The sequence below is a fragment of the Branchiostoma lanceolatum genome, chromosome 8 (genome assembly GCF_035083965.1).
Source record: "Branchiostoma lanceolatum isolate klBraLanc5 chromosome 8, klBraLanc5.hap2, whole genome shotgun sequence".
NCBI classification, from domain to species: Eukaryota; Metazoa; Chordata; class Leptocardii; order Amphioxiformes; family Branchiostomatidae; genus Branchiostoma; species Branchiostoma lanceolatum.
This window is the reverse complement of record NC_089729.1, coordinates 18,125,359-18,148,963: the sequence shown is the minus strand read 5'-3', so window position 1 is coordinate 18,148,963 and position 23,605 is coordinate 18,125,359. Positions and strand designations below refer to the sequence as shown.

Here is a 23,605-nt window from a genome sequence, read left to right as displayed (position 1 = left end):
GTATACAACAAGCTATCAGCCATCCAAAAATCAAGACCATAGCACGTCCAGGTCAAAAGATACAAAAACGGAAGCTCTGCTGCAGTACCAAGGTCACATACCAGGGGGCCTAAAATCGACCTTGAACTTCGGCTTCACAACACCTGCCTACATACCAAATATCATCGTAATGTATCAAGAGGTTCTTGAGTTATGCTGACTACAGTAGTGCGGAAACACAAACAGACAGACAAACAGACACACAGACACACCCAAAACTATATCTCCATTTTTCATGGAGATAATAACTAAAATCCGTGTTTGTTCCCGCGCTTGATGGAAGGCTGACGAAACTGTCGACATCTGCCCGGGCGCCGTTGCCAAATGACCGCACCCTCCGGTAAATCAGACGACACTATAGTTTCGCCTGACAGACATTTGGCTGACAGGTTCGAATATCAAAGGTTAACCAACTGTTGGGGCAGATAAAGAAAATGAGGAAAACAGCTACGATGAAAAGGAAATGACCAGGCGATGGTTGTCCAAATTTTGAAACATCTTTGACCTTTGCAAGGTCACATGCCGACTAGGAGCCATATATTTTATAAATACAGTTTGAAGGATGGGGAGGGGGGTTATTGTACAATACCATAAAGTAGAAGTAAAACAAAAAAGTAGAAGTAAAACAAAGTTGATTCTTTGCTATTTTCTATCAAATTTCTGAAATACCTTCTTGTAGCAACAAAGCGAACTGTCCCAGACAAAATACCGCTAGAACAATACAACAGCGCTCTTGTGTGATAGATTTATATTCGAACAAAGTGTAAGGAATTCCAACCCTTAGCCGTGAGAATACCAAGGCTTTCACTCATTTGTCATTTATAATCAAGTTTCGGCTCAAGTTCTAACCCTGGGTTCCCCTGCCGACATTAGGTCCCATCAGGGTATACTGTACAAAGTTACAAACACCAGTGGGTACAACACAAAGAACTAACAGTTACTATGGCGTTGTCTTGCCATAGGAACTATCCCAACATGATTATCTCCATTAAGAATTGAGAAATAGTTTTGGGTGTGTCTGTCTGTCTGTTTGTCTGTTTGTTTGTCTGTTTGTTTGTCTGTCTGTTTGTATTTCCGGACTACTCTAGTCAGCATAACTCCAGAACCTCTTGATGGATTATGATGATATTTGGTATGTGTTGTCAAGCCTAACATCAAGGTCGATTTTGGGCCTCTGGTATGTGACCTTGGTACTGCAGCAGAACTTCGGTTTTTGTATCTGTTTACCTGGACGTGCTATGGTCTTTATGACGTGTTATGATTTTTTGGTGGCAGATAGCTTGTGATGTAATAAAGAAGTGTAGGTTTGGGCCCTCGAAACGTCCGGAATTTAAGTCTCCGAATTTTATCCAGCTGTAGAGTTTAAATTGTCTTTATATATTGTTTACCTGGATGTCTAACCTTCATAAACGTATCAGTGGTCTAGGTACAAACATGTCGCACTGCGTAGAAAATCACATTACACAAAGACTATCACGCATGTAAGGTAACTCCAGGGGCACTTGTTTGCGTGCAAACCCATCGTAAATGGCAGCTGGCAGCAAAGCAACAGGGTGCCACCTCTGCGGAGGTGTTTTTCTCCTCGTGTTTGAAAAATATCCGTCCGTCAAACTTTTCAAAATTCTTACCAACTAATTCTCATGAAAGGCAACCAAAGCAATATTAGTGCCCAAAAATGGAAATAAAATAATGCTGAAATCTTTATTATAGTGACATTTACTAACACTGTCTAGCACATTTGTGTATTAACTTCATACTTTTAGCATTTTAAAACCGCGTAAAAACATGCCATACGATGATCCTCTTATTTTTGCAAGCCGACGATTTTCAGTGAGTTTTCACATCACAATAACGTCATATTTTTGCATCATGGACGTCGCTATATATTATGATAGTGTTGTTTGAACTAATCATGTGTAGAAATGACTAAATAAATTGACTTTCAAAATCAGATTTTCGGGCCTTAATATTGCTTGGGTTGCCTTTAATGTAAACTCTTATATTTTCAACAATTTCAAACATTCTTGTGACCTTTAACCTTGCTAGTGGTGGAAAATATGTCAAACTTTGTCAATGCTATCATCTACGTTTGACTGGAGTGTCTCCAACATAAGTGTTCTCGCTAACTCCCCAGCGTCTTATACTAGCTTTAAACGTCTTCAAGAAACATGTCTGACAGATGCCCGGCCCTATGTATTTACTTTTGACAAAACGTCCGTTTCCAGGATACGGATAAAAGGTGGTTAATCATGAATAAGTACGGGAGACCATATCTACATAATGAGAGCTTCCCTTTCTATGCTCACCTCCTAATCTAGGGAGCAACGTAAACTGTAAATTGGCCCATAGTTCTGTTGGCAAGGAGGTTATTCATTTTGGCAGCCTCACGCAAACATTTCCTTCATCTGTACACTATAGATGACCCGCCCGACGTGTCTGCGTGTACAAAGAGCCTTAAGATGTCGTTCAAGATAGGACAGGGATCTCTTGTGTTTGTCAGCGTCTTAGGGTCACAAATCTTCGTGACCACTTGGCACGTAAACATCTTGGGGAACACGCTAGCTATCGATGGCGCCTTGTCAGACGAGAATGCCGATCCGTCACGCGGTTCGCTCGCCTGTCACGCGTGAATGTCCGCGCAACCAGGCTGCCCACTCCAAACTAAAAAAAACGCCCCTGCAGTTCCAGAGGGAGCTGCTAGGGGGCCCAAACCTACGCCACTTCTTTATTACATCACAAGCTATCTGCCTCCCAAAAATCAAGACCACAGCACGTCCAGGTCAAAAGATACAAAACTGGAAGTTCTGCTGCAATACCAAGGTCACATACCAGGGGGCCCAAAATCGACCTTGAAAATCGGCTTCACAACACCCGCCCACATACCAAATATCATTGTAATCCATCAAGAGGCTCTTGAGTTATGCTGACTTGAGTGTTGTGGAAACACAAACATACACACATACACACACACACAGACAGACACACCCAAAACAATATCTCCATTTTTCATGGAGATAACAAGCTTCCTTCGCAAACTTCTAGAAGCGTCGGCGTTTATTTTTGCGGGAGGCTCATTCGCGATTTTCAACATGAGCCATCAGCTTGCGGCCCCAAGAAAACCTGCTATAACCTCGCCCAGCATTTTATAATAGAGAAAAGGGCACATGTTGAAAATCGCTGCAAAGTCTGCGAATGAGGCTAGTCCCTAAACGCAGCTATCTTTTACAATTTTCTGTCCAATCAAAAGGCAAAGTCTAGCTATTCCTGTACTAGGTACTTGCTTTGTATAATATTGTGCAGCATGTCACTTTATACTGCCACCTTACAATCTTATACCGATTGTGTAACGCTAGCAAGTTTGAGTAAAAAAGTTGTGTAACGTTCAACAGCGGTTTCTTGTTTGTTTGTTTGTTTGTTTGTTTGTTTGTTTGTTTGTTTGTAAAAAAAGGAATGAGCCATTGAAGTACTTTAGATGGTGAATAAGATGTTCAATGTGTTCTTAACTCTAATATAGCCTGTCGTATTGAAGATTCAATATGTGGATAAAGCAATAGTTTATGACCATTAAATTTAAAAGGGTTGTCTGAAGAAAAAGGGTAACTCGACGTACCTTGTCATTTTATTATTAAAGATTCAAATTCTTTCTTTTGAATGAAAACCGAAGCTTAATTATTTCCCATATTAACTCAAGTTAGATTTTTCATGTTAACAAATTTAACTCCTTGTATTATCCAAAATTAAGCTTCAATTCAGCAAGAAAACCATGTTGCAATGGCGAACTTCAGCTATCATTCTATTCACGTAGGATCTAGGAAAGCTAAAAGATCAACACAGGATACGTTCTCTACTATTGACAGCAGAGTTGGTATAGGTGTCAGTGGCACAAATACCTGCATAGGGTTATCCCCTATCCGTGCACCTCTCAATACACCGAGGTGTTGCTATGACCCCCTTGTCTATGGCTAAATAAAAGGCATTGTTTTAGACCTTATCAATGTTTTAGTTGTAAATAAACAGAAGATTGATTTTCTCTTGGGAATGTTTGGTGCTAGCGGTATGTGTAGACATGTTCCAGAAAACAGCCGTACACAATGTAGTTTTCTGTCTACACTTCAAAATAAAATGCAGTCATAACTGTTTCACGTTGTAAAGAATTTATTGGTATCGCCTTTACATTTCCTACGGTCTGAGAGGACTCATGTGGTAATACTTGGTGACAAGTCCACGTCTAGTCTAAAGTGTGTTTATGGTATGAATTTACTGTTGTAACGGTTAAGTCCCACGGTACAGTGGGTGATTTTTAGCCCTGCACTCCTAAAACGTATTGACGTGCGACCTACTCACGCCAGTGTAGAAGAAACATCACCCGGGATGTTTATATCTCCCTCAGGAAACCATTTATCACCTTCCGTACCCTTTCCCTGCCCTTGTGGAGCAGGAAGCCAGGAAAACAAAAACAATATTATACGAGCGAGAGGCGGGAGCAATCGACTCGGATTGAATTTGACCCAGACGGAACCAGCTATCAACAGCCCTTAAAAACGATTTAGCGTCAAGAGTAACAACTTAATTCAATTCTTCAATAAACATGGCGTAGTATTTCCGCACGTACCTTGTACTTGTGTGCTGACGCACAAGTAAAAGCTCAGTAGCAGTGCCGTTCGAACCGCCGGGAGACCCATGGTAAACGTCCGCGGGGAGACACGGCGGTGTGCCCGACCGCGCGTTCGGTAGTCTCTCGTTCTTTTCACTCCCTCCAGTCGGCTGTGAAGTGTGAAACGCCAGTGAATTATGGCACAAAGCTCCGGCCACGAGTCTTTAGGATTCAGAACCTGTTCCAGTCTCGCCAACTTTTCAGTACTCTGACCCGACGACGATCTGAGCTTTCATCATTTATCTGAAGAATGCAAACAAACCGGGAAAGTCTCGTGTCAGTTGGACGGACTGGCCCCAATCGCAACGCCTCCAGAATTTTTCTCCCAGAACTTCAGGCCAGCCTGCTACTCCTTACCCCCCGCAGCGTTGGCCCGGTTCCGGACTCGCTGATAGTGTCAGTTTCTTTAATCCCAGAAGACAATGCGCTAATGCTCTTATCAGAGTCGTATCAGAGGGCATTAGTGGAGAAAAGATACTATACTTTGTTAGAGCTCTGTAAGTACACGTCTAGTGAGTCGTATTTTGTTGAATGTGTTTCTATTTTGGTTTGCGCCCGGTCCTTTTGGGAGAGGCTATAGACATGTCACCACAGGAAAACCACCAGGTAATTTGCGCCAATTGGGGCGTATTACCAGAGGCGCACGACTAAATTACGCTGCTATGATATACGAGCCGTCCGGACTCTCGTGCCATTTTCTCCAATTAATCTCGCCAGTCGTCGTGTCCCGAGGGGTCGCCTTGTCCGTGAGGTATGTAAAGGTCCTGTCGAAGTGTGTTATCTTAAATGGGTCACTTGAGCTTAAAACAGCAAAACACGGGAGGGAGAGTGAACACAATACAGCTGACGATCAGCGACAACAGCCGACATTCTCCGTCCCAGGTCACCCGTGGGAGGGGGAGGGGGGCGGTGGTGATGGACGTTTGATTGGCAGGTACGATAAGGATAAAATTAATTGCAAATTGGGAAAGAGAACGAAGAAATCAATCTTAAGGAGTAAAACCACCCAAGACGGCGGTGCTTTTGTTTTTAAATACTTTAAACTAGTGGATAAACTTGTTGAATCAACACAAGAGGCAAGAAGGTCGGAAAAGGGGTGTACATTCGGGTCAGTGATCCTAGGGGGGTTAAGTATAGGGCCGCCGCACGCAAAACGCCACTCGCTTCACTGTAACTATTGGAACTATTACGATAACAGTGTTCGTGCCTAGCATGCGGAAAATCAGCCAACATAGATAACATTGTGGCGTCGTCCCACAAAACTCCGTGCCTAAAGACAACAATCGCGAAACTGCAGACCCAGAAAATCTCGCCTAATATCGTTTCAGCACTGTTTTAAAGGAAACCCAAGCAATATTAGGGCCCGAAAAATCGGATTTTGAAAGTCAATTTATTTAGTCACTTCTATACATGTTAAGTTCAAACAACACTATCACAATGTCAAGCAACGTCCATGATGCAAAAATTGTTGTGATGTGACAACTCACTGAAAATTGTGGCCGAGGTTTTTGTAGGCTCGCAAAACTAAGGCAAGGGTACGATTTTGCGCGGTCTTAAAATGCTCAACGTATGAAGTTATAGCGCAAATGTGCTAAGCAAAGTTAGTAAATGTCACTACCATAAAGATTTCAGCATTTTTTTCCTTCCATTTTTTGGGCCCTAATATTGCTTTGGTTGCCTTTAACGTTGTGTGGGAGATATGTGATGACTAGATTGATAACTAAAGCCCCCTATCGGGTGGACACCAAACACGTCTCATGGCGCAGCATCTGTGCAGTAGATAAACTGATAACGTTAGTGATCAATCACTGTACGTCTTTGTCCGACTTTGGGACTAGGTTGCACACAAGTTTGTGAATGGCAGTTTCTTTCGTTGCACACTTGTACACAAACTCTCCCAAGTTATGATTTCATTTGAATGAAATACAGAGCACCTAACATTTTGCAAAGGCACAAAAATAACAGTTTCTTGAAACTTTCTTGACTACACGATATGTCTGAGGGTATAAGCGGAGGTGGGGCATTTTGGCAGCCGTTATAGGTGTTTGCCGAAATATAAAAACACTTGGCACGCACCCAGACACGCACGCGCCTCGGTTTTAGTGTTATTGACAGTGGAGTGTTGGAAAACCACCTGCCGTCTGTTTGTTCTTGATCTAACAGTTTGTCCAGGCGACACCGAAGCTGTGTAAGCCATTACACCATCTGGGATTCTGATAACAGGCCGAGGTAGCCCTAGACTATATGCTAGACCCACAATCTCTAAAATATCTATCGTTTTACACGATATGTGCGTGGCGTCGCGGTGGCGCAGTGGCAGGGTGTTTGGCCCCAGAACCCAGAGGTACTGAGTTCGAATCCGGGGTTCCCTGATTTGTCCCGTTGACGTTGTGCCTTTCCTCACTTCACTCAGGTGTAAATGAGTACCTAGCTTGGATAAGGACGTCCCTCGGATAGGACGTTAAATGGAGGTCCCGTGTTTGAGGAGAGCCACACCTCGAGCACGTTAAAGAACCCACCGCACTTAAAAGAGTAGGGGTCCTTCCCGGTGTGAGTGGTTCAAAGCTGACAGTCCTATGGCCGCACATGGGGCAATTGTCGTATTGAGGTCACCTGCGTGCCGAATGGCAGTCGCTAGAGACCCTTGCGATCTAGCCCCGCCAAATGTGCGCTCCTCGCAATTCAGCCCCTGGCTGCGAAGAGAGAGTATTCGGCCTACCCAATAACAATAACAAAAATGTTTTAGAGATTGGGGGTCTGACATCCAGGCTAAGGTAGCCTCGGTAGGAGTATGATGTCTTTGATGGACTCTGACGTTGTTGTTTCTTGTCGAAAGTATTAAAAATCAGCCTGATGGGCACGGATCATTGCTGCTGGCTTTCATGACGCCCCGACGACCACTGAGGTCATGGGTCATGAGTGAGTGAGAGTGTTAATTGGATTTTTCAGTAATTCGCGGGCAACAAACTTCCACCACGGTTGACTTTCGAGACTATCCGTTTATTCATCACTAAATGGAAAAAAACCTTCCAACCAACCGAAAGACGACCGTCGAGGCTACAGCAACAGAAGCTAGAACCCGACAATAGAAAGTTTTAGGAAGTTTATTGCAAGGTCTTGCCCGTAGGCTATCATTTGAAAATAGAGTTGACGGATTCGGATTCTCGTCCTCGAAATGATATTCTAGAACACGGTACAAAATACTAACACGTTACTGCTGCAATTTTCTGATCTTTAGGCGTAAAATAGTACTTGACAATTTGTCTGTGACTTATGAATTATACAGTGACTGCGTACCATAAGCATCAAATTGAATCCGCGTTCTTTGACACTACATAATCAGTACTGTGTCGTTCTCGTGAGTTTCAGATTGCACGCTCGAATAGAACATGATTGAGTTTCAGAGTGCTCGTTCGAGTAGAACATGATGTACGAATTCGTAACGTAATAGAACGCGGTATACGTCACAAATGTATGACAAGCAGTGTTTATGAGTTGGGTGAAACGAGCAAGTTGTGTGGCCATGTCATGGGCTAGTGCACACTGCACTATTGATGTAAACTACGGCAGACTACGGCAGACCGATTCTTGTACCGTGTAGGCACCGTCACTAGTAATATCTCACACAAGCACCCGACCAGTGTAAAAACACGACAGGATGTGGTTCGGAACTAAATCCGATCCGGAGCCGAAGATCGACAAGATTCGGGACGACGTTCGTCTGAAGAAGAAGCGGGCGGACGGAGATTTATTGCCGAGCAAGCGTGTGCGGGGACTAGCGGCACAGGGGTACGAGATGGGCGAGGTCATCGGAGAAGGACAGTTCTCCAAGGTCAAGTTCTTTCTTATATCCACCACTTACTGTGTCGCTGGTGGTCTGACAAACTGGTCAAGGTTATTTCTCTCCCTTTCAAATACTCACTATACTCAGACATGCGCAGACCCCTTATAAGTTCCACACAACTAGACAAGAAATATGCGCAACTTACAAATAACGAGTTATTCACATGTTTTATGTACTCTAGAAACTATGATATGATTGAAAAACTATGTGAATTTGTGTACAAATGTTTCAAGAAGAGAGAAGAGACTCTGTAGATTTAGATGGAATATAGCACAATGCTCCTTTTCTTTTACTTCATGTTACCTAATGCATTTAGCACATGTTGGGCATGAATATACAATAAAGTTCATTGTTATTGTCATATCTTCATTTGAGGGCCAACAGTTTACTACATTTCAAGTTGAGTCACATGCCTTTTGGACGTTTGGTGCATAAAAATCAAATAATCATAAAACATCATAAGAGCTCTGTACTAGCAATTATGTTGATTTACTACATTTTTTTATCTAAAAAAAGCTTCCGGTTCAACAGAGCAGCTTCTTTTCTTTCACCAGTCCGCGAAACCGAAGCTTGAGGACCGTTACGATTTTGCCACATCTGCTTGGAGATTAGAAATTCCCCAATATGTAAAACCTTTCAACGCCAACTCAACTCCAATATGATTCTTACCCAAGGTGCTGGTAGCGTACTGCCCCAAGATGAGAAGGAAGGTCGCAGTCAAGGTCATCTCTAAGAGGAAATCCCCCAAGGAATACCTTCGTGACTTTGCGCCCAGAGAGGTCTCCATACTTCAGCACCTTAACCACACATATATGGTGAGTAGTGGAATTGTTCAAGTTCAGAGCAGACGTCAAAGGAGCAAGAAGGTGTCAACATGTGCATTTTTCTCTATCCCCGACCGTAGCGGGTGGAAATTGTATGTTGATATTGTCAAATCCCCTCAGAGGCGCGTTCAGGACTGAAATGTAAGGGTATGTGGGTAGATACGTACAGAACTAGGTCCTATCCCTTAAGAGAGGTATGTTATCTATACATTTCCAGTCTTGGAGATTGGACAGCAACGTAAGAGATTATGACGGCGACTTTAACCACTCTAAGTGTTTACTCGGGTTTTCGTCACCTCTATAAGACCCTATAACACTGTGACAATCCTGGTAGTCTAGAGTTGAACTTCGGGTTGGTGGAATTGAGGCTAAAATTCCCAATACGCACATGACGATTGTTATATTTATGGATACAAATGCAGCACTTTGCACCTGAAAATAAAATGGTAAGAGTGATCATCAGTACAACGGCTAGACCCCAGAAGACCTACACTCAAAGACGGTTTTATGAGAAACAGGGCGGCAGGGATAACTTGGCGTTTATGGATACAAATGCTGTAGTTTGCACCTCAAAACGAAATGGTAGGAGTGATTATCAGTACAACTGCTAGACCTCAGAAGACATCCGTTCAAAGACGGTTGTATGAGAAACAGGGTGGCAGGGATAACTTGGCGTTTATGGATACAAATCCTGTACTTTGCACCTAAAAACGAAATGGTAAGAGTGATTATCAATACAACTGCTAAACCTCAGAAGACGTACCGCTCAAAGACGGTTGTATGACAAACAGGGTGGCGGGGATTGGCCTCTAACGTTACCAGGCCCCGCGGGATGGCTGGAAAAATAGTAGAAATCGGCCAAATGGAGTGAATAGTATGCCAAGGGAGTTGGCTACGGAGAGAGGGTCCAATATGCCATTCAGCGGCAAACTGTACCCCTATAGCAGACTAACTCCTCTTTCATGTTTTTCTGTCTATTTGGCCAGTTTCTACTCTTTCCAGCCGCCTCTGGAGCCTGGTAGAGGCTAGGTGGGGATAAACTGGCGCGACTATCTCAGTCACGGTTGTGTTTTTGCCTGATTCAGATTGACATCTACCGAGCCCTGGAAGACCAGCGCAATGTGTACCTGGTGATGGAATACGCTCCCAACGGTGACCTGCACGACTACATCAACACGAAAGGTCGGTTGTCAGTGCCAATGTCAACCTGTGTGGGCAACCGTGCCGATCTCTGCGCTCAAAACCTACTTGAGTGGAAACAGAACTTGTTGACTCAGACAATCACATTTTCTATGGAGCGAGTTTAGCCGATGGAAATAGATATCTGAGTAACAAAGTAGCCATTTTTCTCCTTTTGAGGACGAGTGTAGCCGATCTCTGCGCTCAAAACCTACTTGAGTGGAAACAGAACTTGTTGACTCAGACAATCACATTTTCTATGGAGCGAGTTTAGCCGATGGAAATAGATACCTGAGTAACAAAGTAGCCATTTTTCTCCTTTTGAGGACGAGTGTATTCAAGCTTGTTTGTGTATTTTGCGGTGGTGCTTTGAGGAGAGAGACAATGGCGCTTACATGTATTGGATGTCTAATTATGTTGCGATTCATCAATCAATATAGAATGTAAGATGTGCGTTTTTGCTCCCTAGATAATCGTCCTTTACGGTTTTCCGTTGTTGAATAGTTTTGAATAGTTTGAATAGCTTATCCGATTAAAATACATCGTAGCTCGTGGAGCTAAATTGCGTTTTTCATAACAATAGAAATTAGTCAGAATCACTAGCACTGTCCTTAAAAACGTCATCAGCGGAACAAATTCAATATAAATACACATTAAAATAGACTCTATCTTACATGGTCACTGCAATAGTTAATAGAATGTCTGTACAAACAAGTGGCACTTGTCCTATGTTAATCGAGTCATATTTATGAATCACCATTTAGCAGTCCGACCAAGTAGGGAATTGGAGAGTTTTTTTACACGTGATTGTATAAGGAGTGTCGATCTTATGTGCATTGCAGGTTTGTCGTCAGGAAATGTCTACCCTTAATTTCTTTCTTTATATCCACCCAAGGACATCTGGATGAAGCGGAGTCGCGTGCGTTGTTCCGTCAACTGATCGAAGCGGTGGCGTACCTCCACAGGGCCCGGGTCGTGCACAGGGACATCCGCCCGGAGAACTGTCTGTTAGCTGAGGGAAACCAGCTCAAGCTAGCAGGTCTGTCATGGCCCCCTCCCCTCCTTGAGGCAACCCACTCAATATTAGGGCCCGAAAATCGGATTTTGAAAGTAAATCTATTTAGTCATTTCTATTCATGATTAGTTCAAACAACACTGTTGCAATGTATAGCAACGTCCATGATGCAAAAATAAGACTTCGTTGTAATGTGAGAACTCACTGATAATCGTCGCAGGGGTTTTTGTAGGCTCGCGAAAAAAGGGGATCATCGTATGACACGTTTTTGCACGGTTTTAAAATGCTCAGAGTATTAAGTTATTATGCAATTGTGCTAGACAGTGTTAGTAAATCCTAAAATTGCTTTAGTTGCCTTTAAATGTCGTGTTGTGATACGGTATGTCTGCTAATCACCATTTTAGAGCCATGAGACAGTGGCACAAAAGTACAGACCCCAGGCCTTGAGGTCGTGGCAGTGCGGTGGGGTTAGGGCCACATTTTATTTATATATTAACCCCTTCCAACCCCCAACCCCGCCCTCTGCAAATTTCGAAATGTCAGTGTCCTGGCCAGAACTACTACCAGCTTGTACACATGCCATGTCCAGTCACACATATCCTACCAAATCATCACTTGAATCATCACTTGACGTTTAACCAGTAGGTACCCTTTCGAGTAATGAGGCGGTGCCTAGTTTGGTGCATGCTAGCAGTGGGCATGGTAGTTTCTTTTCCTCTTTCTCTCTTTCTCTCTTTCTCTCTTTCTCTCTTTCTCTTTCCTTCCATCCTTCCTTCCTTCCTTCTCTTAGTAGGAAAGCTTGTGTTTGTAGATGTCCTTCTACTCTTCCTTCCTTCCTTCCTCCCTTCCTTCCTTCTTTGTCTTAGTAGAACACGTTGTGAAGTGGAAGTCCTGCTTGACCTTCCACTCTTCCTTCCTTCCTTCCTGTGAAATGACCCATAGTGTGTGTGACATCTACCTTCACCTCTGCCAAGGCTAACTAACCTTGGGAGTTAGTTGTACACAGCAAGAAAAGGTGGGTGGCCGACACGCTTCTGTAAGAAAAATTTCCACTGCGTAACTGATTGTTTATACCACTTTACGGGACACTTTACAGTGACCTTGACCGTGCAGTGGGGTTGGGGTGGCCTTGGGTGTTGGGTTCGAACCGGTAAGGGTCGCCATCAGACAGGTGGTGACTAGGGGAGGGTACCGGTCAAAAAAAACCGGTCCATAAAAAATCAGTGGACCGGCCTATGGACCGATTAGAAAATTCATAGTACCAGGCTACCAGCAGGCGGTCACATAACTGGTCTAAGAAAATACAAAACAGCAGATTTAACGAGTCGTTTTCGAAGACGTTAGCTGTGAATCATATATAGAAACACTTAAAGGATGAGTAAGCAGACGGCGAGGAGAGTACAGTTATAATTTTGAGACAAAGCGCAAACTTAAGAAATTATATAGTTCCAGACATGACGTTTGGAGACTTTTACGTGTTGTCTCGCTCTCCAAAATATGATGTACTGCGACACTACTATAATCAGGTACAGGTACAGGTCCGGACCTGGACCTGGACCTGACCCTCTGGACCTGGACCTGGACCGGACCTGAATTTCATGTACCGGTACCCACCCCTAGTGGTGACATTTGAGTGTGTATGTGAGATAGACAGACAGACAGAGCGAAAGATTTGGGAGAGGGATGGAGAGAGGTAGTGACGTGGGGAGTGAGTGAGGGAGAGACAGAGAGAGGGGGTGAGAGAAGGATAGACACTTAGTTCGTGGCAGCGTCATTTTGTATTATCCATGCTTGATGGCTTGTTTACTTGGATACTTGTTTACCTGGTACATTACAAGCATAAGAACAACAAACCTTACAACATAAATATTTGTAGCGTGAGGTCAAATTGTCAGCCCCATATGGATTAGTATTTACACCTGACAAACGGAAATGGATAAACACATTTATCATTATCATTCATTCAGCCAATCTCTACCGTGTATTTTATCATTTGCCACATCCTTGTTTATTTTTACCGAAAATGAAAAAAAAGTGTTGTTTTTTTCTTTCAGACTTTGGTTTTGCCCGATGGAACCGGAACAAAGAAATCCTGAGCACGTATTGTGGTTGCTATGGTTACGCCGCTCCGGAAGTAGTAGAGGGGGATCCTTACGACGGAGAGAAATCAGACGTGTGGAGTATGGGTAAGTACCACATCTGTTATATCAATACATGCGTACTGGTGCTGCGTACCGTTACTGTGTACCGGTACTGTACCGTAAAAATTGATTCGGTACAGGTCCAATATACCGGATCATGAAGTACCGGTACTGTACCGATATAAATTTACACCAAGTATGTGCTTATTTTGTGACTGATCTCCTGACATCATACAACACCAAACGTGACACCTTGGAACAGCGTAACGAAAATGCAACAGATCATGCAGGCAGGCCGGGAGTTTTGATAGCAAGGCCAAGGGAGTTTGACGGTAGGAAACCTAGTTATGTTCTTTCATCAGAGATAGATCTGCTGACAAGTCGAAAACAGTTAATGTTTTTGTCATGGAAGAAGTTCAGAAAAACACATGTTGATTTTTTTCAAATTGTTCAGCTACAGGTACAGGTCCGGATCTAGTACATATACCTGCATACAGATCACCATACAGCCTAGCCATCCATAAGTCGCAACAACCTAAGTTACATCTACAGATTAACTTTTTTTATTTCTTTTATGTCATCTTTACTAGGGTTGCCCAGCTCAGTGATTAACACTGCTTTGCGTCATAAACAAATAAAACAAGTAGCACACAGTCACATACAACAAGTATCAACATCCAGATAAAAGACACAGAAGTGCGACCAATCTGCTTCGGAATGAAAACCGCCATGCTTTGCTTGCGGTATGAAAATACGGTTATCAGACATTTATTTGTGAAAATATTGTGGAGCATGCGAATGTTGTTCGGCAGGAAGAAGAAGGCAGAAATATTTTGTAACGACCTTGACCGTCAATTTTCAATCAATCAATCAATCAATCAATCAATCAAACTCTATTGCACAACAAATGTAACAGGTACAATGTATGGCAAGTTCGTAGGTAGTACAAAATATCAAGACATATAATTATGTCTTTGCTTATCAACGATGCTAATGAATTCTACAAAACTTAAGACTAAACACTACGGTATCCAATAAGAGTAATACAGTATACGTATATGGAACATGTATTACATGATACACAGGAAACTAAGTTTACATCAATTGTTTGCGTCAGAGATGATTCTATTTCTTTTTAGAAAAAAAAAGGTAGATATATATTGGCCTATGTACAAGGAAATTGCGTCAGGACATGACATAAGTAGACTAAAAGTTTCTGAGCTTGCCTTAGATTGTAAGGTTATACTTGCATTGCGGGTGATGACATTCATTATAATGACGGTTGACAACGTTATATCCCCCTCCCCCAACACGTTTATAGAGTTCGTATACCATTCACTGTGACCTCTGTAAAGCCAGGTTAACTCCTATGTAATGGGGAAACCATTCATTATAGAAGTGCAGTAATTCCTTCTTCTTCCAAGTAACACGTGTTTGTTTGGAGTCGACGTGAGGTCAGTCTCGAGGTCAAGTCCAGTGCCGGTCTAACGCCTTCAATCGGTTCCGTCTGGAAAACTTTTGACCTCTAAAACACATGGCAGGAACAACAGACTGACGGGAATAGCTTTGTCTGTCTTCTCAGGTTCGGAGATGCTACGAAATCTGAATGATACCAGATGGTGACAATTCCCAGACCAAAAGTTTCCAGTTTTGTCATTTTTGATAAGGCTTATGCCGTAACCTTTTGGCGGAGAGACCATGATCAAAGAAGCTCCCATAGTGAGGACGTTAAACATCAAGGAGACTTGGACCGGCACCCACAATGTAGTCATTTCCCACATTGATAAAAAATAACGTATACTAACTAGTAGATATGTTCTCCAAAACTATCGAGCACAGTTGAAGATTCAATTTTTGATTGTGAGTTTTGACTTACCCAACAACAACATCACGAAACTTTGACACTATCTTTGCCCAGTTGTTTCAGTACTTAACTGTACAATAAGAAGAACTTAATTGCACGACAATTGTACATGGTACAAGGTATTGCAAGAATTCGTTAACATAACACAAAGTGGAAGTATAGAGTAAGACTTAACATCATAATTACTAATACAATACAATAAGGGCTAGCATACGTTTTCGATATTGTGTTATAATCATTGATTTAATCATTAGTTTCAGTATTTTTTCTAATGTGAAAGCAGTCGTTTAGATATTTACCTATGTTCGCATTGTGGGGATTGTCGCATTTAGATATGTACTCAAAACGGTCTGTAGCATCGAGACTCTTAAAACTTGTACTTGTTTTGAGAAGTGTGAGTAGCTTATGACGTAAAACATCATACATGTATCTAGAGCATTCCATGACAAAGTGAAATTCATCTTCAATTTTCATTACAATAATGACACTATTGGTGCCATACCTTGAATGTTAACGTTAGGTAAGAGTCATCTAGACGGCCAGTGTTTATTTTTAGACCAATCCCTGCGCCACCGTCCTAGGTCAGTACTGGCCCGGCTGCTTGTGTTTAACGTTACCCCCAAGGTCCCGGTGTTGAGAGAAATGTCTACTTATGAGATAAACCAGTTCGTAGATCAGACAACCCGTAGGCACAGCTTGAATTACTAACTTAACAAAGGAAACAAAATAAATCTTCGAAAAGGGTGAAAAGCGTGCCATTAGAAGGAAGACGTTAAGATAAACATCGCTGTGCGAACGCACGTTAAAATGATGGCCATCCCTGTCATGAAGATCGTTATTTGTACTGTAACAACAGCACTAAGCCTGGTCAAGCTCTGTCTACATCGGACTAGCTTTTAAAAGGATGACGTTTCGGGCCATTGTGCAAATGGGTCATTCTCTGGTATTGCGATACCCCCCGCCCCGATCCTAAAGGGACATGTAGACACACCATGTTTCAGTGAGAACTCAAGATGGTTTAAAATATGTTACTAGATTTTACCCACTTGATTGATTTTAATATCTTTGTAAAGTCTGACACCATTACGCTTAGTTATTGATTAGGTTATTTTATGATTGTATATTTTAAAATGGTCATTGTATCTGATGTTAGATGTTCCTCTGTAGGGTGAGAGCTGGAAAAGGCATCATAGCCTGTTCTCCCATCCCTTCCACATTTGTGGTGAATTTTAATAAACAATTCAGTCAGTTGACTGCCATTGTCAGTTTGAGTACTCAATAAACCATTCATCATCAGTGTAGAAGTCTTATCATTTTCAGACTCAATTTTACAGTTATAACATGTATAACTAAGAGTAGAGTAGAGTAGAGTAGAGTAGAGTAGAGTAGAGTAGAGTAGAGTAGAGTAGAGTAGAGTAGAATAGAGTAGTAGAGTAGAGTAGAGTAGAGTAGAGTAGAGTACAGTAGAGTAGAGTAGAGAAGAGTATAGTAGAGTCTGAGTAGAGTCTGAGTAGAGTAGAGTAGAGTCTGAGTAGAGTAGAGTAGAGTAGAGTAGAGTAATGTAGAGTAGAGTAGAGTAGAGTAGAGTAGAGTAGAGTAGAGTAGCGTAGAGTAGAGTAGAGTAGAGTAGAGTAGAGTAGAGTAGAGTAGAGTAGAGTAGAGTAGAGAAGATACCTAAGTGAAGTTCTGACTGCCTCTACAGGTGCCACACTGTTTTCCATGCTGAACGGACGAGAACCCTTTCCAGACTCAGGGGACATCGGCATTCTACTCAACTCCATGGCGCAAAAAATGAGGTTCCACCAAAAGACTTCAAAAGGTGTTTCACTGGATAGCGTCAATTCTACGAGGACATACATGATTGCTAACATCTTCTAACATATAAAACCCTCTGGAACATGGAATAAAAGTACAATTCGGGATTACTTTTGACAGAATATACAGCTCTTTAGTTCTTAGAACAGAGTTACGGATAAATGTATATACATGTGGATAGACAGGGTCCCCTTGCGACGATAAAGTCCTCTAGCGGTTATCTTCGTAAGCGCAAGCTGCCACAAAATGAACGCATGTGTAAAGCATGCAATGTGAACTTGGCAGTACCTTACTCCTGACCATCCGAATATCTGCTCCAACAGAGGCGCGAGTTTTCGTACGGAGGATGATGAGTTTGGACCCGGACGCCCGCCCGACCGCAGTCGAGCTTCGCAGTGACACCTGGATAGAGAAGCCCTGTCAAATCACAGACACCTACTCGGAAAGCTCGGTCACCTCAAGTACGCACCACTGCAGTTCACTTTACATAGCAAAGAGTCGTAAGTTTAAAACCTATCTAGAGTGCCATCTCTTTTCCTTGTTTTCCTTTGATATTTCATGACAGAATAATTAATATGATTATAATTTTGTATGATTTTGATCTATTTCTTTATAAATTGTAAATGCTAATTTGATAATGTATAGTGTAATCACACTTATTATATAGCGTAATCTTACTTATTATGTATTTATTTGTTCTTTCGTTAATTTTGCTTAGTTTTGATTATGTATAATTATGTAAAAATTCCCATTGCCTAGTTTAGGGGAGGCCCATGAAAAGCCACCTAGGCCCCCCCCCCCCCCCTGCATGTTTTCTTTTTGCCCTGTTTATTTTTTTATAATTGTACATATATGCGAATAAACAATAAACAAAACAATAATACACCTTTATTACCTTCGTCGAGAAGCTTATGTTTTGCACAGCGTTCGTGTGTGGGTCCTTCTGTTAACACGATAACTCGAGAATGCCTAGATGGATCGTCATCATGGATAGCCGTTACAGGCGGCGAGCGGACACGGGGCTTGGTTGAAACCAGGCTAACTTGTTCTCCATAGATTAAAAAAAAACATCTCTATACGGCGCAGCAAGCAAACCTGCGGGAAAATAATCATATAAAATTCACATTGCAAGAAGAAATCGTCATGCGGTTATTTATTTACTATGATTTTCAACAGGTGTTCTGATGAGAGATGACTTCGACTTAAATCAGGAACACGGGTTGTCTTTAGGTCAACACAACTTTGAGGTTCCACCCAAGGCCGTGACCAAACTTCTCAAGTCTGTGGCGCTCAACAGTATGTAAGTAGAAGTTGGTTTGCTTCAGGATAGTGGTGTCTTTTGTACGATTCTTCTTAGTTGTGCCGTTTACAACAGGGACCATTTCATCGGCAAGAAGGTAGCATTTTATCTTAAAAGAGTCATAAACTCCAGAGGGGGGAGTTATTTTCAAATAGATGATAATTTTCGGAAGTAAAAATTGATATTTTTTTTACAGTATACGATAAATTAAAGTACCCAATAGTCCGAATTCCCCAGGTGCCCCTTTATTTTCTGATTAATCAAATTAAACCACCTCAGCCTATGGCTAAATACAGTGTGCCTGACAAGGCCTGACAAAAGTTAGATTATAAAAGTTTTAAAAAACACACCTTGTGAAATTAACCACAAGCAGACTTTTGTAAAAAGTCGGCTGATTATGTATTAATTGATACATAATCTAATGGAAAATATCACCGCCCTCTGGAGTTAAGGACTCCTTTAATGAATGAATGAATGAATGAAATAATTTTATTGTACGTTTCTGCTCTTGCAAGCTAAGTACAGGTCATAGTGATAAAGCAGTGGAATAATTATAGTGATGTTAAAAACGTGATATTCTACTACATCTGAAGACTAATACTGTTATGTACAGGTTCAATTCCTTCTCGCTTCTTAATACAGTTGTGGATGTATGAACATTTGGAGCCTATGATACATGGGTTGTCTAGTTCCATAACGAATACGAATTTGTCTGTGCTATTTAAATATTGAAAACTAGGAAACTTGTGTAGTATACAATTAAAGAGCATATATCTCTCATTGTCGTATAGTGTGCAATCAACAACAAAATGACACTCGTCCTAAATCGTATCTTATTGTATTGTATTGTATTAGTAATTAGGATGTTAAGTTTTATTCTATACTTCTACTTTGTATTGTGTTTACGAATTCTTGCCATACTTTGTACCATGTACAATTGTCGTGCAATAAAGTTATTCTTCTGTCTAAATTACAATATTGGCAAATTCTTTGATAAACATTAGGCTTAATCGCAATGTTCTCATCTCTTTTTATGTATATCAGTGATGACGACGAAACTCTTGTTCGCGTGAGGAGGGGGGTTGCGAGGATCAACTCCAACGCCATAGGGATCAGTGGGCCCGCCGCCCGGAGAGTGAGTGTCGCCCTCACCAGTAACGTGGACGGTAAGTGTGTAATAGTATTTATTTATCTATTGGTTCGGCATGTAAATGCCAGGGTTGCCCAACTAGCCGGAGGCTATTACTAAGGGCGAACCCATGTGAGGCCGACTGTAGGTTTTTGGACCATCGTACACCGGGGCATGCCCCTACTCTTTTTCGAAAAGTGTGGTGGCTTCTTTTACGTGCGCTGGGTGTGGCTCTCCCCAAACACGGGACCTCCATATAACGTCCTATCCGAGGGACGTCCCTAACCCTAGATGAGTTAGGTACTCATTTACACCTGGGTGAAGTGAGGAAACGCCGTGTTTAGTGCCTTTCCCGTCGGGGCGCATGTTCAGACATGTCTGGGGGCAGCCTAGGATCGAACTGTGGTCCCCTTGTTTGACAGTCGAATGTTCTATCCATTACGCCACACGACGTGTGTAATAGTAAAACACAAAGACATGCAGAACGCACAGTAGGGCTTTGATAATCGCGTGCAATATGCATTCTGCAAGAAGAAAATCACGTTTGCCGGCCCTATTGAAGAAGACAATGTTAGGGGATGCTGTTAGTGTAGCCTCTGTGTCTATTAGATTCTCGTTCAGCACCAGGGACAGTACCCATACGTAACACGTGTTACATTGTACTTGTTAAGATAATTCTTGGCGACCTCAAAGTACCGCATTTATAAGCGATTCATTATGATTCCAATTTGTTTGTGTTGTTCAACTTTGATCCAGAATAACTTCCTACTAACACATGAACTTTCATGTGGAGATAAGCGAATACATTTTTTTTGGGTTCCCAGTGTCCAAGCTTCCTGTCAAAGGTTCTACCACTGGTAAAACACTCGGTCGCAGGATGAGCTCGATGCTGCGACGTTCCTCCAGCATTTTGCGGTCGGGCTCCCAAGTCCAGCTCCCCGCCCAGGAAATCATCGACACCATGATAAAACAGCACCAGGAGGAGGTAGAGAGGGACATCAAGCGGGTACACTGTACTACCGGGGCTTTGTTCGCCGCTGCCGTCGGAAAGGCAAGGCGGCAGACCATCGCTGCCAACCGCTTCGAGATGCAGTACGTACAGGTGTTGCACGACCAGATCGCTGAGGAAACCGGCTACGTCATTGGACAAACACGTGGGAAAATGGAGCGGCTACGGCACAAGCTGGAACGGATGGCAGGAGGGGACGAGACGCCTAGCGAGGCAGGGTGCTGAGTTCTCGCCGTCTTCAGTAGCTAACTTCATCGAAAACTTACCAAACCAGTTCTGTTGTTAATGCTGACTTTTCAGTACTACTTCAGTATTTCAGTGCTCAGAAAAATGCCATTGTTCACACTGATTTCAAAGGATGACAACAAAAACATCCGTAGTTTTAATGGTATCTTTACTGAATGAAAAATTGCAAATGTTGAATAAACACAATAGCACAGTACAAGAGTGTCTGTGATATCTTACCCAGCTTAAAGCCAATACATGCATTTTGCGATTCAAAACATATCAAACGAAAACGACATAATTACACAAGTTTTATCCACATTCTGTGTACATTTGTTACACAAGATCTAGTTGCCATTTATATAACGTTGGGTAACATAAATTCGCGGGGTACTTAAATTCGGGATTTTTCGAAAACGGGGTGTTTAGGGATATGTGCTAGATGCAACATCAGTAATACCGCTAGAAATACAAACTTGACAGACTAACGCATTCAGAACACTGTCTGAAAAGCTTCGATAACCATGCATTAGAAGTTGGCTACGTCAAAAACTCTCCGTCCCTTATTGTCACAGTCTGAGGGCTTCGTGGGAGAATTATATGTACATAGTTGTTCGCTGGTTTATAAGACAAATGTCACATCCGCTTCCTGCTAAACACAATTATTTACAATACAACTTATTAGAATCTCTTTTGCTAACCTACAACTGGACTCTAAGTGTGATTAATCATCAAAACGCCTCTTTGTTGCTACAACCAATGGCTACGGCACTACGGTGAATTTTCCCGCCGCCATATTCGATACCCAGAATACTGCTATTCGGCAGACGACAAACGTTTGCGAGGAACACTTTTTTGTCTAAATGTTGTGTGTGATAGTGGACTGATGGCGATATTTTCCTCAAAGTTTGCTCTTAGCACAAGCAGAAACACATGGACATAGTAGTATTACCATTTCTACGGCATCCAGCTAACGCCCCGATGAATAATGTACAGATTTCCATGACGGTGGGGGTGAACTTTGAGTGACGTTCTACCGACTCAACACACGGGTTGTTCCCGAAGGCCTGATGCGTGCGGTACGGCCGTTTTTTCGTGTATTTTTTTTACTTGGACACGTCTATATCCATAGCACTCTCCTCAAGCCAAGGATGGAACGAATAGCTGCTGTATAAAATGTGATTAGCGGTAAGATATTCAAGACGAATCTTCTCTCCCGAATTAATGTGCCCCCCTGTCCGACAGCACCGTCATTGTGCGTGCGGCGGACGGTAGTTTCAAGTTGAAATATTATGGTGTCAGCACGACTAGAGACAAAATCTACCATATATATGATTAGTGCAAAGATAGTACATGATACTGACAGAATAATAGAAAAAAAGGATGGTTTATTGTTCTGCTAGATTGATTTCAGTCAACCATTATCGGAAAAATCCCGAATTTATGTTACCCAACGTTACACACTCTTACTTGCTATATTTAATCGCTTATCTTATCACCGAACGAAAGTAGACAACATTGGGGATACCACCCATTTTTGCAGCGAAATATATAGTTCTGTATACATGTTTATCTTTGACTATACAAGCCTTTACAAGTACATTGCATCTACAATTGACTTTTACATGACATTATGTGAGCTGAAAATAAAGCAATGGTGGACCCAAATACACCAAGTCTACATGTAACGTTACACCCCAACTGAGGGGTGTTGCCTGGTATATGAACAAGCTACAACATTGCAAATGTACAGATTGTTTGTTTGTTTGTTAGTTGACACCTGTAATAACACGGTAGTTAAGCAAAGGACACACCTGGTAAACAAACTGAACATAATTGCACAACGATTTCTGAACTGGCATAGCAACAACTACAAATAAACCTAACAACCTGGAAATGCCCAAAGCATAAGGGTAGTAAAATATCCACTGTTTTAATTGTATTTTTCTTTCAAAACATGCACGTATCTTCAAAGTTGTTCACACAATTTTTGAAATGTAAATATATTCCTACCACATTTTTTCCCCTGCACTATATCTTTCTTCTTGTGTGCTTCTACCCTCTAGAAAGCCTGTACACATACATTGTATACCACACATTTGAAAAGGTACAAATTCTGTCTGGGCCCGTTTCAGCGGTAAGCTCACATATATATCTACTATTCCGTTTGGCATTTTCAGTACCTCAGCTGCAGTACCTTATTGCTTTCAATTTCTTCAAAAATACATAAATTTTTTTCTGATTATCACGAATTACCTGTATACATCCTATACAGCTTACATGTACACTAATAGTCTAGTTTTACTAGTAAACGTACTTACACATGCACAAATATGAATTGTTTCCCATCTATACAGAGCTTCACAGTAGTCACTATCATGCAACAAAAACAATCTATGACTAGTCCTATCACTGATTGTTTGTAATTTTATAAGTAATACGGTATTACCATTATCATTAAACAACATAATTATGTAGTGTGTGTCATATATAAAGTATAGCTTTAGCTGTCAAGAAGTTTTAGGCATGTATAAAACAAACAACCTTCAGTTGCTATATCTTTGACC

At 41.9% G+C, this 23,605-nt stretch overlaps 2 protein-coding genes across 2 annotated transcripts in view; one reads left to right on the top strand and one right to left on the bottom strand.

Moving 5' to 3' along the window:
• Positions 1-5,184, bottom strand: part of LOC136440842 (uncharacterized) — a 14,728-nt gene extending 9,544 nt beyond the window's left edge. Inside the window, exon 1 of the mRNA XM_066436980.1 lies at positions 4,652-5,184. Coding sequence (XP_066293077.1) covers positions 4,652-4,721 — 70 coding nt within the window. The 5' untranslated portion in view covers positions 4,722-5,184. The remainder of the gene's footprint in view (positions 1-4,651) is intronic.
• Positions 5,185-8,196: 3,012 nt separating this feature from the next.
• LOC136440106 (uncharacterized) lies at positions 8,197-21,382 on the top strand. Its single transcript, XM_066435924.1, has 10 exons — positions 8,197-8,525; positions 9,212-9,352; positions 10,447-10,543; positions 11,436-11,579; positions 13,610-13,741; positions 17,263-17,379; positions 17,699-17,836; positions 18,552-18,675; positions 19,720-19,841; positions 20,629-21,382. Exons 1-10 carry the CDS (start codon positions 8,352-8,354, stop codon positions 21,036-21,038), a joined length of 1,599 nt encoding a protein of 532 aa, XP_066292021.1. The 5' UTR covers positions 8,197-8,351; the 3' UTR covers positions 21,039-21,382.
• Positions 21,383-23,605: the final 2,223 nt, after the last annotated feature.